General features: G+C 41.6%; 1 protein-coding gene across 1 annotated transcript in view; it reads left to right on the top strand.

Annotated features, from left to right (window-relative positions):
* The window catches only part of stt3b (STT3 oligosaccharyltransferase complex catalytic subunit B), a 92623-nt gene extending 82630 nt beyond the window's left edge, over positions 1–9993 (top strand). The window contains exons 11-16 of the mRNA XM_055655138.1: positions 886–1073; positions 3812–3983; positions 6841–7014; positions 7100–7213; positions 7534–7746; positions 8441–9993. Of these exons, the coding sequence (XP_055511113.1) occupies positions 886–1073; positions 3812–3983; positions 6841–7014; positions 7100–7213; positions 7534–7746; positions 8441–8521 (942 nt within the window). The 3' untranslated portion in view covers positions 8522–9993. The remainder of the gene's footprint in view (positions 1–885; positions 1074–3811; positions 3984–6840; positions 7015–7099; positions 7214–7533; positions 7747–8440) is intronic.
* Positions 9994–15443: the final 5450 nt, after the last annotated feature.

Genomic DNA, 15443 nt, shown 5'->3' with positions numbered 1-15443 from the left:
AGAGATGGGAGGGGCAAGACTAATCCAGGCAAGTGATAGTTGAAGGAGGGTTTAATTGGTATATGGGTGGTCGGAGATGAAAAGAAGACCAAAAGGCTGTGAGGTAAGGAGACATGAACTATTATGCAATACATGAAGTTAAAGGAGGTGCATCCGAACATCTAGAAAGGCTGCTGGGGTCCTATTTTTATCTCATCTAATGGTACCCATTTTTAATTGTCACACATTAAAGTTTCTCTCCTTGTCTGTTCCCCTCAAACTTTACCATTTAAGAAATAGTTTGATAGCTTTGAGCAAGTCAGTCAGAAGACATTTCAAATACTTTTGAACGTTCAAGTTGCTTATTGTTTGCAAAGATCATGCAAAGGACTCAGTTCTGCACGGTATATTTTTCATTATCCATCCATAGCAAATGGATTCGATATTTAAGTGCAAATGTGGTTTCAAGCCAGCTGCACCTCAGCATCAACTGCAGATCACACTTGCCAAGCTTTATCTTGCTCTGCTTGATATGCACTGATTTGTTAAAACCTCTGAACAATTCACAGCTAGCGTTACAGATTCAAGTTGACGATCTCAATGCAGCATATGCTTTGTATTCTTCCAGAAAAATCTCTCCCAAGTACTGTTGCAAGTCTATTTGTTCTGAGCACTCCCTTTTATTATTTAAATTGGATGGTCAGGACAGCATTTGCTGTATAAATTATTCTAATACATTTTACTTAAAACATTGTTTTCCTTGCCTGCAAAATAATTCACTTTTGCCATCTTGTAAGAAGTGGAAAATGTGCTGTGTGATATAACTGCCATCGCTTTGTCTTAACGTTCAATGTGATATTTTTGGAAGAAAAAAAAATTCTGACAGTCTGTCAATCATTCTCATAGGCGGGCAAGGTGAGAAAGCATGTGTCTGAACAGGAGAAGACTGAAGAGGGACTCGGTCCAAATATCAAGAGTATTGTTACCATGCTGATGCTGATGTTATTAATGATGTTTGCTGTACACTGTACCTGGGTTACAAGCAATGCATACTCAAGCCCCAGCGTTGTCCTGGCATCATACAATCACGATGGGTAGGAAATTAGTTTATTTCAATTATTTTTATATTTTGTTAATTGATTTTTATTTTCTGGATGACATTTTGGCTAGGGTTGCGATCATTATTATCTAAATGGTGGCCGATTGGGAAAGGGGGAGATGCAGCGAGACCTGGGTGTCATGGTACACCAGTCATTGAAGGTAGGCATGCAGGTGCAGCAGGCAGTAAAGAAAGCGAATGGTATGTTAGCTTTCATTGCAAAAGGATTTGAGTATAGGAGCAGAGAAGTTCTACTGCAGTTGTACAGGGTCTTGGTGAGACCACACCTGGAGTATTGCGTACAGTTTTGGTCTCCAAATCTGAGGAAGGACATTATTGCCATAGAGGGAGTGCAGAGACGGTTCACCAGACTGATTCCTGGGATGTCAGGACTGTCTTATGAAGAAAGACTGGATAGACTTGGTTTATACTCTCTAGAATTTAGAAGATTGAGAGGGGATCTTATAGAAACTTACAAAATTCTTAAGGGGTTGGACAAGCTAGATGCAGGAAGATTGTTCCCGATGTTAGGGAAGTCCAGGACAAGGGGTCACAGCTTAAGGATAAAGGGGAAATCCTTTAAAACCGAGATGAGAAGAACTTTTTTCACGCAGAGAGTGGTGAATCTCTGGAACTCTCTGCCACAGAGGGTAGTTGAGGCCACTTCATTGGCTATATTTAAGAGGGAGTTAGATGTGGCCCTTGTGGCTAAGGGGATCAGGGGGTATGGAGAGAAGGCAGGTACGGGATACTGAGTTGGATGATCAGCCATGATCATATTGAATGGCGGTGCAGGCTCGAAGGGCCGAATGGCCTACTCCTGCACCTAATTTCTATGTTTCTATTATTTCATTAGAAGCATTGAAAAAATATAGCATTTTTATAGGCAAGGTATTGTTTCAAATCATTACTACCCTTGGGGATTTCTGGTATTACAAAAAGTAAAATGGAGACATAAATTGTTAAAACTTTGTAGTTGTATGGTAATTAAGAATATTTTATGGAGTTAGTGGTGAGGCATTCTTTACCCTTGGGATACAACTTTATGTATGGTCTTGTTCTTTCTTCTGAACATTTTATTGTCTCGCAACTTTTGGAGCAGATATATGCCAAAAGGTAATACAAATCCATTGTATCCCTAGGGTAAGGAGTCACCCAGGATGTAATAATTTAAGTATCTCATGGCGTTGTAGATTCATGGGGTTATATAGCACAGAAAGAATCCCTTTGACCCAATACATCCATGCCAATCAAAACACCTATTTGAGCTACCGGGGTAATTCTATTTACCTGTGTTTAGGCTCTATCCTTTTAATCTTTCATAGTCATACAGCACGGAAACAGGCCCTTTGGCCCAATTTGTCCATGTCAAACACGATACCCCATATAAGCTAGTCCTCTTTGCCTGCATTTAGTCCATATCCCTTTAACCCTTTGCTATCCATGTACCTGTCCGAGTGTCTTAAATGTTGCTATGTATCTATCTTAACTCCCTCATGGCAGTTCGTTTCACATACCCACTACCCATGAATAAAAAAGTTGTCCTGCAGGTTTTTATTATATTTTTCCCCTCTCATCATAAACCTATGCCCTTGATTTCCCCTACCCTGGTTGGAATATTCTGTGAATTCACCCGTTCAATTCCCCTTGTGATTTTATACGCCTCCATAAGATCACACCTTATCCTCCTACGCTCCAAGGAATAAAATGCTATCTTACACAATCTCCCCCTATAGTTCAGGCTCTCAAGTCTTAGCACCATCTTTGTAAATCTTCACTGTAGTCTTTCCAGATTAATCGCATTCATTCTTAACAATGTAAATGTCCAAATTTATTTTAAACCTTGTTATTTTACCTGACTGTGCAAGCTCCTCTAGCAGGTTGTTCTGTACACCCACCATCCTCTGTGTGGGAAAACCTGCAGCTCAGATTTCTAAACATCTTTACTCTCTCACTTTAAATCTGTACTTTAGTTTTTGTCTTAAATTTTGAATAGTGAACTGGGTAGCGTGGATGTGAAGAGGATGTTTCCACTAGAGGGAGATTCTAGGACTAGAGGACATAGCCTCAGAATAGTCAGAAGGTGGTGAATCTGGAATTCATTGCCATAGGCAGCTGTGGAGGCCAATTCAATGGGGATTTTTAAAGAGCAAAATGGCAGATTCTTGATTAGTAAGGGTGTCGGGGGTTATGGGGAAAAGGCAGGAGAAAGGGGTTGAGAGGGAAAGATAGATCAGCCATGATTGAATGATGGAGTAGACTTGATGGGCCGAATGGCCTAATTCTGCTCCTACAATTTATGAACTTCCATTCCTGGGAAAAAGTCTGATCTTCTACCCCATCTATACTCCTTATAATCTTATAAAGCATACTGTCATAATAATTCTTGATTAGTAAGGGTATCGAAGATTACAGGGAGAAGGCAGGAGAATGGGATTGAGAGGGAAAGGTAGATCAGCCGTGATTGAATGGTGGAATAGAGTTGATTGGCCAAATGGCCTAATCTGCTCCTATGCCTTTTGAACATTAACCTCCTTTGCTGCAAGGGGAAAAAGTCCCAGCTTTAGTTTAGTTTATTGTCACATATACCAAGGACTTAAAATAAAATAAATGTAGTAAATTGTTGATAGAGAGCTGTATACGTATTGAATTTTTGAATATTTTGAAGTTCTCTATATATCTAATTTGAAATGCATATTGGTATAATCATTTTAACATTTATTTTGAAAAAAGAACACGCAACATCCTCGATGACTTCCGTGAGGCATATTATTGGTTGCGACAAAATACAGATGACCATGTTCGAGTGATGTCTTGGTGGGATTACGGGTATCAGATTGCAGGAATGGCCAATCGGACAACGCTAGTAGATAATAACACGTGGAACAACAGCCATATTGCACTGGTAAGTAGTCCAATGAGCTACAGGCTGGTCCAGGGAGTTAATATTAAGAGAAAGTGAATCTTTAGGGACGTTTACTTGCGGGAGTGACATTTTTGTTTGACCCAAGTCCCCACCATCTCTCAATAATAGCCATGGCTTAAAAATAAATTGATTGGTCATTAAATATTTTGCAATGTCTTTGTCACAAAAGGTGCATTAAATGCATGTTCATAGAATCATGGACTGCATCAGCACATTAGGAGATATTTAGCTTACTGTGTCTCCCGTCGCCAGGACATAAATGGGCACAATGTGCAGGGATAATTCAGCAGGTCAGGCAGCATCTCTGGAAAACGTGGATAGGTGACAAGGTGTTGAGACCCTTCTTCAATCTGAAGTCTGAAGAAGAGTCTCGACCAGAAACGTCAACTGTCCATGTTCTCCAGAGATGCTGCCTAACCGGCTGAGTTACTCCAGCATTTTGTTTACTCTTGTGTATTAACCAATTTTTGTATTACTACATGTTGTCAGGGCATGGATGGTCAGCAAGGCTTTCTTTGTATGAAGCCCTATCATGCTATTTAGTTGTTTTTGGGTGGGGTTTTTAGACAGTGGTCGAAATCTAGCATGCTCTGGTGAGAGAGTGATGGGGGTAGAGGCAGGTACTCTCACACATGCAAGAAGTATCTCAAGAAGCATTGTTCTTCAATATAGTTATCCAATTAGTTTCTTTCTTTCTGCGTGGCCTTGTTAAAAGTATCCTTTACATGAGCTTGCTTTTTGAATGATGTTATTGATTTTGCTTGGCCCATCTTTTTATGCTCCGTTCTAATAATCAGCATTGCTAATTATAGAAATATGCATCGTTTTCATTCATTGTGATTGTGGGTACAGTTTCCACTTGCTCAGTTCCGAGGAGAACAATCCAACTTTTGCCTAGTCATTTAATTCAAGAATTATTGCAAGTCCTATAACTCTTGAATCATCTCTATTTAATCTCTTGTACTGGTTTAGGTTTATTATTGTCACGTGTACCGAGGTACAGTGGAAGATTTTCAGTGGAACATACAGCACGCTATCCAATCAGATCAAATAATACTGTACATAAATACAGCCAAGTCAAGCTCAATAGAGAGAGCAAAGGAGAAGATACAAAGTGCAAAATATAATTGTCAGTAGCACATGACTGTTGTTATAGTGCAACAATAAACCGGATATACAGTGACTTTTTAACAACACAGATTGGCGCACATCCATCAATAGATCCATATTATTGAATTGGCTTTAACATTTATAGTTTTAAATAATTAAACCAATTTAAATAAAATTGACTCTCCATATTCATCCTACTAAAGTAAATCATTTCACACATCCCTTTAGTGAATGTCTGTCACCTGCCAAGTCTACCGGTTTACCTCCTGCTGAAGTGGTTGCTGCCCACCACTTACTACAGTTCCAAGCTTCACGCCATTTGTAATATTGATAAATATGTACTTTATCCCAAAGTCCATTTTGTTAATATCCATTGAAATGGGTAACTGTGCAATGGGTAGAGGTGAATCAGACAGTATCCAAGCCTATGGTATGACTGTTCAGAAACCTGATAAATTTGTCCCTGAGTCTGGTGGTGCGTGCTTTCAAGCTTCTGTACCTCTTCTTGCCTGAAGGAAGAAGTGTCCTTACAGTCCTGGCTTACTGACTCGAAAAATTGCTCACCTTTTTAGGCAGACTAGCTGTTAGGTGCCAGGTTATCCCCACCCTTTTTTGAATTGGCTGACATGAGGAAAGGTGATGTACAATTGATACATATTCTTTGCTGTATCTGCCATGATGTTTTTAACCTTCAGATACGGCACCTATTTATTTGGAAGTTAGTTCTTTCTATAATGAGCTTTAGTTTTACATATGACATGGAATTAAGAACAATGGCATATGAAAATAGGTTTAAAATCTACTCCACCATTCAGTAAGAGCATGCCTAGCATTCATTGCAACATGATGACCCCTCATTCTCCTAAACAGCAAAGAATATGTATCAATTGTACATAATTTTTCCTCATAACTTGGTCAATTCTTTCCAAGAATCAGGTTTACAAATATTTGTTACGCCACACAGTGACTATTCCCCTCCTTAGTAAAGAGACCAGACCTGGGCGGCACAGTGGCGCAGCAGTAGAGCTGCTGCCTTACAGCGGCAGTGGCCCGGGTTCAATCTTGAATGATCTTACGCAGTTTGTACTTGTCACCGTGACCTGCGTGGGTTTTTGCCGGGATCTCCTGTCTCTTCCCATACTCCAAAAATGTACAGGGTTGTAGGTTAATTAGCTTTGGTAAATTTGTAAATTGTTCCTAGTGTGTGTAGGATAGTGTTAATGTGTGGGGGTTGCTGGTCGGCGTGGACTCAGTGGGCCGAAGGGCCTGTTTCTGCACTGTATCTCTAAACTAAACTAAAACTGTACATGATGTTACAGGTGAAGGATTTGTCAAAACCCTTTATTGCATCAAGACATTCTACCTGTTGTATTTCAACTCCATTGCAAAAACATGTTATTTCCATTGATGAGTGCTTGCCAAGCCCTAAATGAGGAGCCCTAAATCCTCCCCATTTACTAACATCAACTTTAAAAAAAAAAAAGTAATCTGCCTTTCGTAGAATTTGGTAGAATCCAGTTTCCCCCTTCTTATTGTCTATGCTTGGATGTAGTGAATGAGGAACCAGTGAGTTTAAAGGAAGAGTGGCAATTGGGGCCCTGGTGGATTTAAAAGGAGTGTGGGAAGTGTGAACCAGTGGGTTTAAAAGAAGTGTTCATTCATTTGCCGTGCTGTGTTCAGTCATTTTCACAAAGGGAGTCTAACATTGAGCGTGCTTTCTGTTCAGGTTGGAAAAGCCATGTCCTCCAATGAGAGTGCTGCCTATCAGATAATGCGGAGTCTGGATGTGGACTATGTTCTCATTATATTCGGCGGAGTGATCGGCTATTCTGGCGATGACATCAACAAGTTTCTTTGGATGGTCAGGATAGCGGAAGGAGAACATCCAAAAGATATCCGGGTACAGTGATGCCTTTTAGTTAAAGAACTTGTATAATTGAAGGCTTTTTGCGGCATTGCTAATAAACTGTGATGTTTAACCTTAGGAAAGTGACTACTTCACACCCCAGGGTGAGTTCCGTGTCGATAAAGCTGGCTCGCCAACACTGTTGAACTGCCTAATGTACAAGATGTCCTACTACAGATTTGGAGAGATGCAGGTGAATGGGGATTATGAATGCCATTACTTACAACGCAGCTGGTATTTTGATTATCGTTTCACTCGAACAGTTCCCTAGTACCTTTTTTGAGAAGTTGACTATGAGTTTAAACAGAGGCAGCAGGCGGCCCCATGCCAGGCGCACCTTGGTTCTCGGCGGCCCCCACTGGGTAGTTCCCGGCAGCCCGTGTCCCCCTAAGCGCTCGACGCTCCACCTCCCTCGTGTGGTCCCTCCTCCCTCGCAGGGTCCCTCCTCGCTCTCAGTGCTTACGAATTGGTTTGGAGATATGGCAAATGTTACAGACGTGTTTTGGTTTACAGCTGGATTTCAGAACACCTCCAGGGTTCGACCGCACTCGAAATGCCGAAATTGGTAACAAAGACATCAAATTCAAGCATCTGGAAGAAGCCTTCACTTCGGAGCACTGGCTAGTGAGAATTTACAAAGTCAAGAAGCTGGACAACAGAGAGAAACTTGACCATAAACCAAGAGTAACTAACATAATACCCAAACAGAAGTATTTATCAAAAAAGGTGGGGTAGGCTTTTAAAAACTGAAATTTGTACATAATAAAGGCTTGCTTCAGTTGCCAAAATGTTCCTGAAATCCAGTGTGTTGCTGAATGCAGTCTGGCTTGTGAAGAGAATATTGATATAATTTCTTCCCATTACTTCTCTATCCTGGGGCAAGTGCCATGTGTGTCCCCAGTGGGTGAGGGTTTTGTGCGGGGAGAAGTAATTTGCCCTGGGGGAGGGGGGGATTCTGTTCCTCTCTCATCAATGAAACTGTCATTGACATTTTATGCCAGTAAACGGTTACCTTATCTCACACCATTCAACTTGTGATTGTGATAGTTCGCTAGTACATGATACTGGGAAAAACTAACGAGTTTGATAAATCTGGTATTGTGGAAACTCCTGGGCATGTTTAAAACCAGATTTTTAATGCATATCAATTAAGCACCTACAGTTATTTATTTTTGATTTTTCAAGACATGTTTCAACAGAATATTATTCGTATATTTATTTGAACGTTCATGGGAGAAAATACCAAGCGTTTCTGCCAACCTTCTGCCTTTTCCTTCCATCGCTCTTCCCCCAGTCCCTGACAAAGAACGAATTGTGGCAAGACTGGAAGAAGGCCTTTATTTTCTAATGAATGTGCGACGCTGTATATATGGGCATTAAAGCAACACAATTAATAATGCTGTTCATCTTTATGCCCTAGACTTCTAAAAGAAAGCGTGGGTATGTGAAGAACAAACTGGCACTGAAGAAAGGCAAGCGACCCAACAGGAAGACCAACTAAATCATCTGCCAGTCCCGACAACAGGCAGTTGTCCTATGACAACCAGTCTTTGCCTTTTACCTGCAATCGGATTCAATTGCAACACAGAGTTGCATGCATTGCTCAAGAGATTCAAACAGTGTCAGCCCCGAAAATCTATTGGTTGTATATTGGCACCTGTTTTATAGAGCCACATTTGATTGTGTTGGCAAGGCAGAGAGCTGCTGTCTAGGGGTAGCAGCAGAATTATCATTGGTACATATTATCCTTCATTTAAATAAAAAATAAAATAAAAACGATAATGGGCCTACTGCACCAAAGAACCCTGCTCTTTATTTTGCCTGTACATGTGTACTTTCCAACCATCTCAACGGGGCAGTGGGGAAGGGTTTTTCACGATTTATTTTGCTAGGGTGAGGTTAATTTTAGATGGTGAAAACGAATGACTTCAGATAAGTTAATTGTACAAGGTTGTTTGGCATCATCCAGACTTGTATGGGCACAGTGTTTTTAGCTCGGTATACTGTTGGCAAAAAAAACAAGCATTTCCACCTGAAGGAAGAGGACGAGAGGTTAGCCAGCATCCTCCTTCCACTTTGCCCTCCTTGAACACGCACGATGAGATGGACGCGTGTTTGATTTGGGAAGGTGGGTTGTTTTGAATTCAGCAAGAGGATCAAAAGGATCAGTGAAGAACTTTCCACTGCAGAAAGCTGGCAGCTACACTTGTGCTTTCTTTTAGATTAAAAAACGAGAGGGTTTCCTCCCTGCCGAAGGCATGTTCATTTCGTTCCCATTGACACACCCTTTTCTTTCTGCTTTTTCCTCATATTTGCCTTTTAAAGAATGGTAGGCCTCTTAATGAGAATTATTGACATCTCCAGGCTGCAAAACATTTCCATGGAGAAATGTATCTTTGGTTGCTAGATCTAAATGTTTATGAGAGGTTTGTGTGCCAGCTTTATTCACCGCTGCACATTTGATGTCATTGAAGTTAGCAGTTGATACTGGTGGGTGATTTAGTGCAAGCAACCAAAGCCTATTTTTCTCTCCTTTGATTAGTTCAGGCTTAAACACGTTTCTTTTTTTTTTCTAAATAAAATAAACTAATATATTAATCTGAGAGCAATTCAAGAGGATCTGTGCACTATTGGTAAAATCCGAGGCAGACATATCTTACTGTTGGGTTTTTTTGTTTTTGTCATTTTACCTCTCTGTAGAGAAGGCCCAGTCTTGATACAACCTTTAGAAAAGTTCCTTTACCATAAGATAACAAGTGAGTAATGAAGGCTGTTGGATGAAACTTGCTCTAAACCGTTAGTTGATGTTCCCCCTTCTTCCCACGAGGGTTACAATTGTAATTTTCTATGTATGCAGCGCTCTTCAATGCAAAAAAATAGCTGCAAATGCTATTGGTGTAAAAACAAATTAAAGAATAGTATGTACCGTATTTTGGAAACATTTGTAAATTAAACTGTGCAGTACATGCCTTATTGCTGCTTCTGGATTGTAATTTCTTTACTATTTTGTTTGAGTGGGTGTGGGGTTGTCTTCATTCCCAACTTTTTTTTAACATTTCAGACTGATGGTTACAGTGACGTTAGTCTCTGTGGTCTAAAGTAAACTAAAATTATGACTGCATTTATTTCTTATGGTGAGGACAAAGGCACGGGAAAGCCATTTTTACGTATTGCTTAGTTTTCAGTTTGATCTGTTGTTCAACCGTAGCCACAATAAATGTTAAAATGAAATTTTGTGTTAAGAAAAAAACATAACCGTCGTCTTTTATCCAATTCTAACATGATGCACGAGTTTATGTCTGCATGCGTGGTTTCATTGTAGCTTTGCACTGTGCCTGAAAACTGTTTCAAGTTGTGAAAAATACATCCCAACTAAACACTGCTGGCCCCCTCTCCTTGTTTTGGATCTGGTGTAGCTGGCTGTTGGTGGGATCCCTGGATATGATCCAGAACAAGGAATGTAATGTTGAGGCTCCACAGGGAGCAGGTAAGGCCACATTTGGAATATTGCAGGTATGTTACAATACTTACCTTCAGCGGCGCTGCAATTCTGCCACTGGCCGTGTGCGCGATTTTGGCGCCTTTGAGAGGGGGGCGGGGTTAAAACGCATTTTTTTTCCTACCTCGTCCTGGATTATATTTGGTTGGAGTGCAAGCTTTTGCTGAAGAATCGTTCCGACGGACGTTCTGTGTATTTTTATTTTTTTTAAATCGTCCGACTAGTTCAGCACTGGAGTCATTTTAAAATCAGCTTCTAAAGCCGTCAACACCGACAACGGGGACGAATTTCATGTAGGTGACAGGTAAAAGAAAGCCGTTTATTTTTATGTATAAAAGTGCTCCTTAAGATACCTTTAGTTCACATTTTAAGTTGCGAAACGGTGATTTAGTCCCCATACGAACCGGCATGCTTAGATCTAGTAATTGAATTTTGTAATTAGCTACAATTAGGTAACTAACTAATTATATGCTTTAATTTCAAGTCATCTAAGTAAGATCAAAAGCCCATAACTTTCTAAAAAATTAAGAGAACTGAAATAAATGTTCAGTTATTATAGATTGAAGCATTCTGAAACAAATATGAAACAATCTTACTTGCATGACCTGAAAATAAAGCATATAAATAGTTAGTTACCTAATTGTAGCTAATTACAAAATTCAATTACTAGATCGAAACATCTATCCATTTCTCAAGAAAAAAATAACATTTTTAAATAGCCTAAGTGTCCAAATAACATTTACACAAGAGTTCACAATATAACATGATTTTTAAATCTCATTGTCATGAATTTATAGGCTAAATGGAAGGAATTTAGTGTTTAATTCCTGTAAATTAATGGCCATTTAAATCATCTTGCGAGTGGGATTTTGTGGAACGCGATCGATTGGAACGTTGCATTTGCAGAGAATTTAAACCCCATAACGGCAAGAAAAATACAGCCGGTTCGTATGGGGCCTAAATCACCTTTTCGCAACGTAAAATTTGGATTAAAGTAATCCTAAGAAGCACGTTTATATGTAAAATAAACGGCTTACCTTGCTTTGTCCCATACGTGAAATCCGTCCCGTTGACGGCGTTAGAAGTCGATTTTTATTTTATTCCTACTATTAAATTATACAGCGATGTTATTAAAAAACTTGATAAAACGCAAGTCGGATCAATTATTCTTCAGCAGCTAAACAGCCTGACAAAGATCGACCGACAGGCAGGAAAAACTGTATTTTAAACCCGCCCCCCTCTCAAAGGCGCCAAAGTCGCGCACACGGCCAGTGGCAGAACTGCAGTGCCGCTGAAGGTAACTTATGTAACATACCTACTTGGATAGAGTGGGCGTGGAGACGATGTTTCCACTAGTGGGAGAGTCTGGGATTAGAGGTCATAGCCTTAGAATTAAAGGATTTTCTTTTAGGATGAGGAGACATTTCTTTGGTTAGAGGGTGGTGAATCTGTGGAATTCTTTGCCACAGACGGCTATAGAGGCCAAGTCAGTGGATACTTTTAAGGCAGAGATGGATAGATTCTTGATTAGTGCAGGTGTCTTAGGTTATGGGGAGAATGTAGGAGAATGGGGTTAAGGCGGAGAGATGGATCAGCCATGATTGAATGGCGGAGTAGACTTGTTGGGCCGAATGGCCTAATTCTACTACTCCTTATGACCTTAAGGTAAGCAAGATCCCACCTACGCCAGCTCCAAAACTGTGGACATTGTTTAATACTGCGTTATAACTCGTCCACATAATCTTAGGTTAATTCATATTGTACAGTTTGAATTTAGTTTATTGTCACGTGTACTGAGTTACAAAGAAAAGCTTTTGTTGCGTGCTAACCAGTTAGCAGAAAGACAACACATGATTACAATTGAGCCAAACAGTGTACAGTGTAACGTTTAGTGCAAGATAAAGTCCAGTATAGTCCGATCAAAGATAGTCTGAAAGTCTCCAATGAGGTAGATAGTGGCTCAGGACTGTGCTCTAGTTGTTGGTAGCATGGTTCAGTTGCCTGATAACAGCTGAGAAGAAACTGCCCCTGAATCTGGAGATGTGCATTTTCACATTTCTATACATTTTGCCCGATCGAAGGGGGGTGCGACTCGTCCTTGATTATGCTGCTGGCTTTGACAAGGCAGCATGAGGTGTAAATGGAGTCAATGGAAGTGAAGTTGGTTTGAGTGATGGTCTAACTGCTGGCAATAATTTGTGTTTATAAATAACCACTAACATTGTAAAACTTCCGAGTACTTCAAGAGTGTTAGGGGAATATTCGTCAAAGGGATGAATTCTATGGAGCATCTTAGAGGAGAGAGAGAGATGGAAAAGGTTAGGGAGACAACTCCAGGAGCTAAAGGCCCAGTGCCCGATGGTGGATACCTACAGAAGACCTGAAGTGGAAGAATCACAAGATGACACAACTGGAGAAGATTAGAGCATATAAAGTGTCCTTGAAGGTATTTGATTAGGAAGAAATTCAAATGCATTCATGTGGAATTAATGGCCTGAAGCAGTGCTGGGCCGATGTGCTGCATGTCCTGCATGGCTCTCCATCTCTGAACAGCTATAGGGAGATGAATATCAGGTCAGGTCCCCCCCCCCCCCCCCCCCCCCCCCCCCCCCCCCCACCAGAAGTTAAACCATTGTTCTCATTATGGAAAACTTGACATGCAGTTGAGTTGTGACTCGTCACATTGGTAATGCAAACTGGTCTTTTCTGTTTGAATGGTTGCGATGAGTATCAGTAGGTACTTTTATTTTCAATATATGACTCTTAATAGTATTCTGAGTTTCTTCTCCTAATCACCTGCTCATGCTCATTCTGGGAATCCCTTGGAGATACTGAGTAAGCATCATTTTATAACCAGAGCAACACGTCTCCCTGGGATCAGTGTGCTGGGAAACCTGTTCGCAATTCGTTAACATTCAAACAAAAAGTAAAAGTGCTTGTGGAGGAAGGAACTGCAGATGCTGGTTTACACTGAAGATAGACACAAAATGCTGGAGTAACTCGGCGGGACAGGCTGCATCTCTGGAGAGAAGGAAAGGATGTTTCAGGTCAAGATCTCAGAGCTCCCGTGGATTTTGAAGCAACAGCAACAAAGAGGAGCAGGAGAAAACATTGATTAGCTCTAACCCAAGTGGAAGGAGAGTTAGAGGAGGAAAACAGTTGAAAAGGAGAGGCAAAGCACAGGCAGACTACTCAGAGCTCCCGTGCATTTTGAAGCAACAGCTACAAAGAGAAGCAGGAGAAAACACTGATTGGCTCTAGCCCAAGTAGGAGGAGAGTTAGAAGTGAGTCAGAGGGGGAAAACAGTTTAAAACTGAGGAATTTGGTTTGTAAATTAGGCAATTTATCAGTCAATATAAGCAGGGACGGCTCTTAGGGAGCAGCCTTGTGAGTCTTTGGAAGTGCCCTGTGAGAAAAGTGCGAGTGTTTGGCTCGAGAGTCTTCGGCGAGGAGGCTGAGGAGAGGAGGCTACGCAAAACGCTGGAGAGGGAGAGACGAAAGAAGGAGATGTCAGGCAAGCTGATTCAGTGCGATGCTTGCAGTATGTGGGAGGTCAAGGACACTGCTGGTGCCTCTGGCTGCTACAAATGTGAGAAGTGCATCCAGGTACAGCTCCTGAAGGACTGTGTTGGGGAACTGGAGAAGCAAGTGGATGACCTCAGGTTCGTCTGAGAAACCGAGTCGTTCCTCGACAAGTCCTACAGTAAGATTGTTACACCTAAGGTACTGGAAGAGAGAAGGTGGGTGACGGTGGGAAAGGGAGGGAAGCATGGAATGCAAAGGTCCCCAGGTGTTGTACCTCTTGTGAACAGGTTCACCCACTTAGAAGCCGTCGGGACAAAAGATGTTATCACACTGAGCGGCGGACTGGCTTGCGAAGGAAAAAAGGGCTGTTGAGCCGAAACCAATGAGGCCAACGTCACGCAACGCCATTGTAGTTGGAGACTCCATTGTGAGAGGTACGGACAGGGGTTTCTGCGGCAACAGACGGGATTCGAGGATGGTGTGCTGCCTTCCTGGTGCCAGGATCCAGGATGTCACGGACAGAGTGCAGAAAATCCTCAAGGGCGAAGGTGAACAGCCGGAAGTGGTAGTGCATGTCGGCACAAACGATGTCGGAAATAAGTCGATTAATATTCTGCAGCGTGACTTTAGAGAGCTTGGAAAAATGTTGAAAAGCAGGACCTCCAGGGTTGTTCTTTCCGGTTTGCTCCCAGTTCCTCGTGCTGGTGAGAGCAGGAACAGGGACCTGAATGTGTGGCTGAGGAAACATAGAAACATAGAAATTAGGTGCAGGAGTAGGCCATTCGGCCCTTCGAGCCTGCACCGCCATTCAATATGATCATGGCTGATCATCCAACTCAGTATCCCGTACCTGCCTTCTCTCCATACCCCCTGATCCCCTTAGCCACAAGGGTCACATCTAACTCCCTCTTAAACATAGCCAATGAACTGGCCTCAACTACCCTCTGTGGCAGAGAGTTCCAGAGATTCACCACTCTCTGTGTGAAAAAAGTTCTTCTCATCTCAGTTTTAAAGGATTTCCCCCTTATCCTTAAGCTGTGACCCCTTGTCCTGGACTTCCCCAACATCGGGAACAATCTTCCTGCATCTAGCCTGTCCAACCCCTTAAGAATTTTGTAAGTTTCTATAAGATCCCCTCTCAATCTCCTGAATTCTAGAGAGTATAAACCAAGTCTATCCAGTCTTTCTTCATAAGACAGTCCTGACATCCCAGGAATCAGTCTGGTGAACCGTCTCTGCACTCCCTCTATGGCAATAATGTCCTTCCTCAGATTTGGAGACCAAAACTGTACGCAATACTCCAACTGGTGCAGGGGGCAGGAATTTAGATCACTGGGATCTGTTTTGGAGTAAGGGGGATCTGTACAAAAGGGACGGATTGCATTTTAACAGGTGGGGG

The sequence above is a fragment of the Leucoraja erinacea genome, chromosome 2, assembly GCF_028641065.1.
Source record: "Leucoraja erinacea ecotype New England chromosome 2, Leri_hhj_1, whole genome shotgun sequence".
In the NCBI taxonomy this organism is placed as follows: Eukaryota; Metazoa; Chordata; class Chondrichthyes; order Rajiformes; family Rajidae; genus Leucoraja; species Leucoraja erinaceus.
This window is presented reverse-complemented; position numbering and strand designations above follow the sequence as displayed.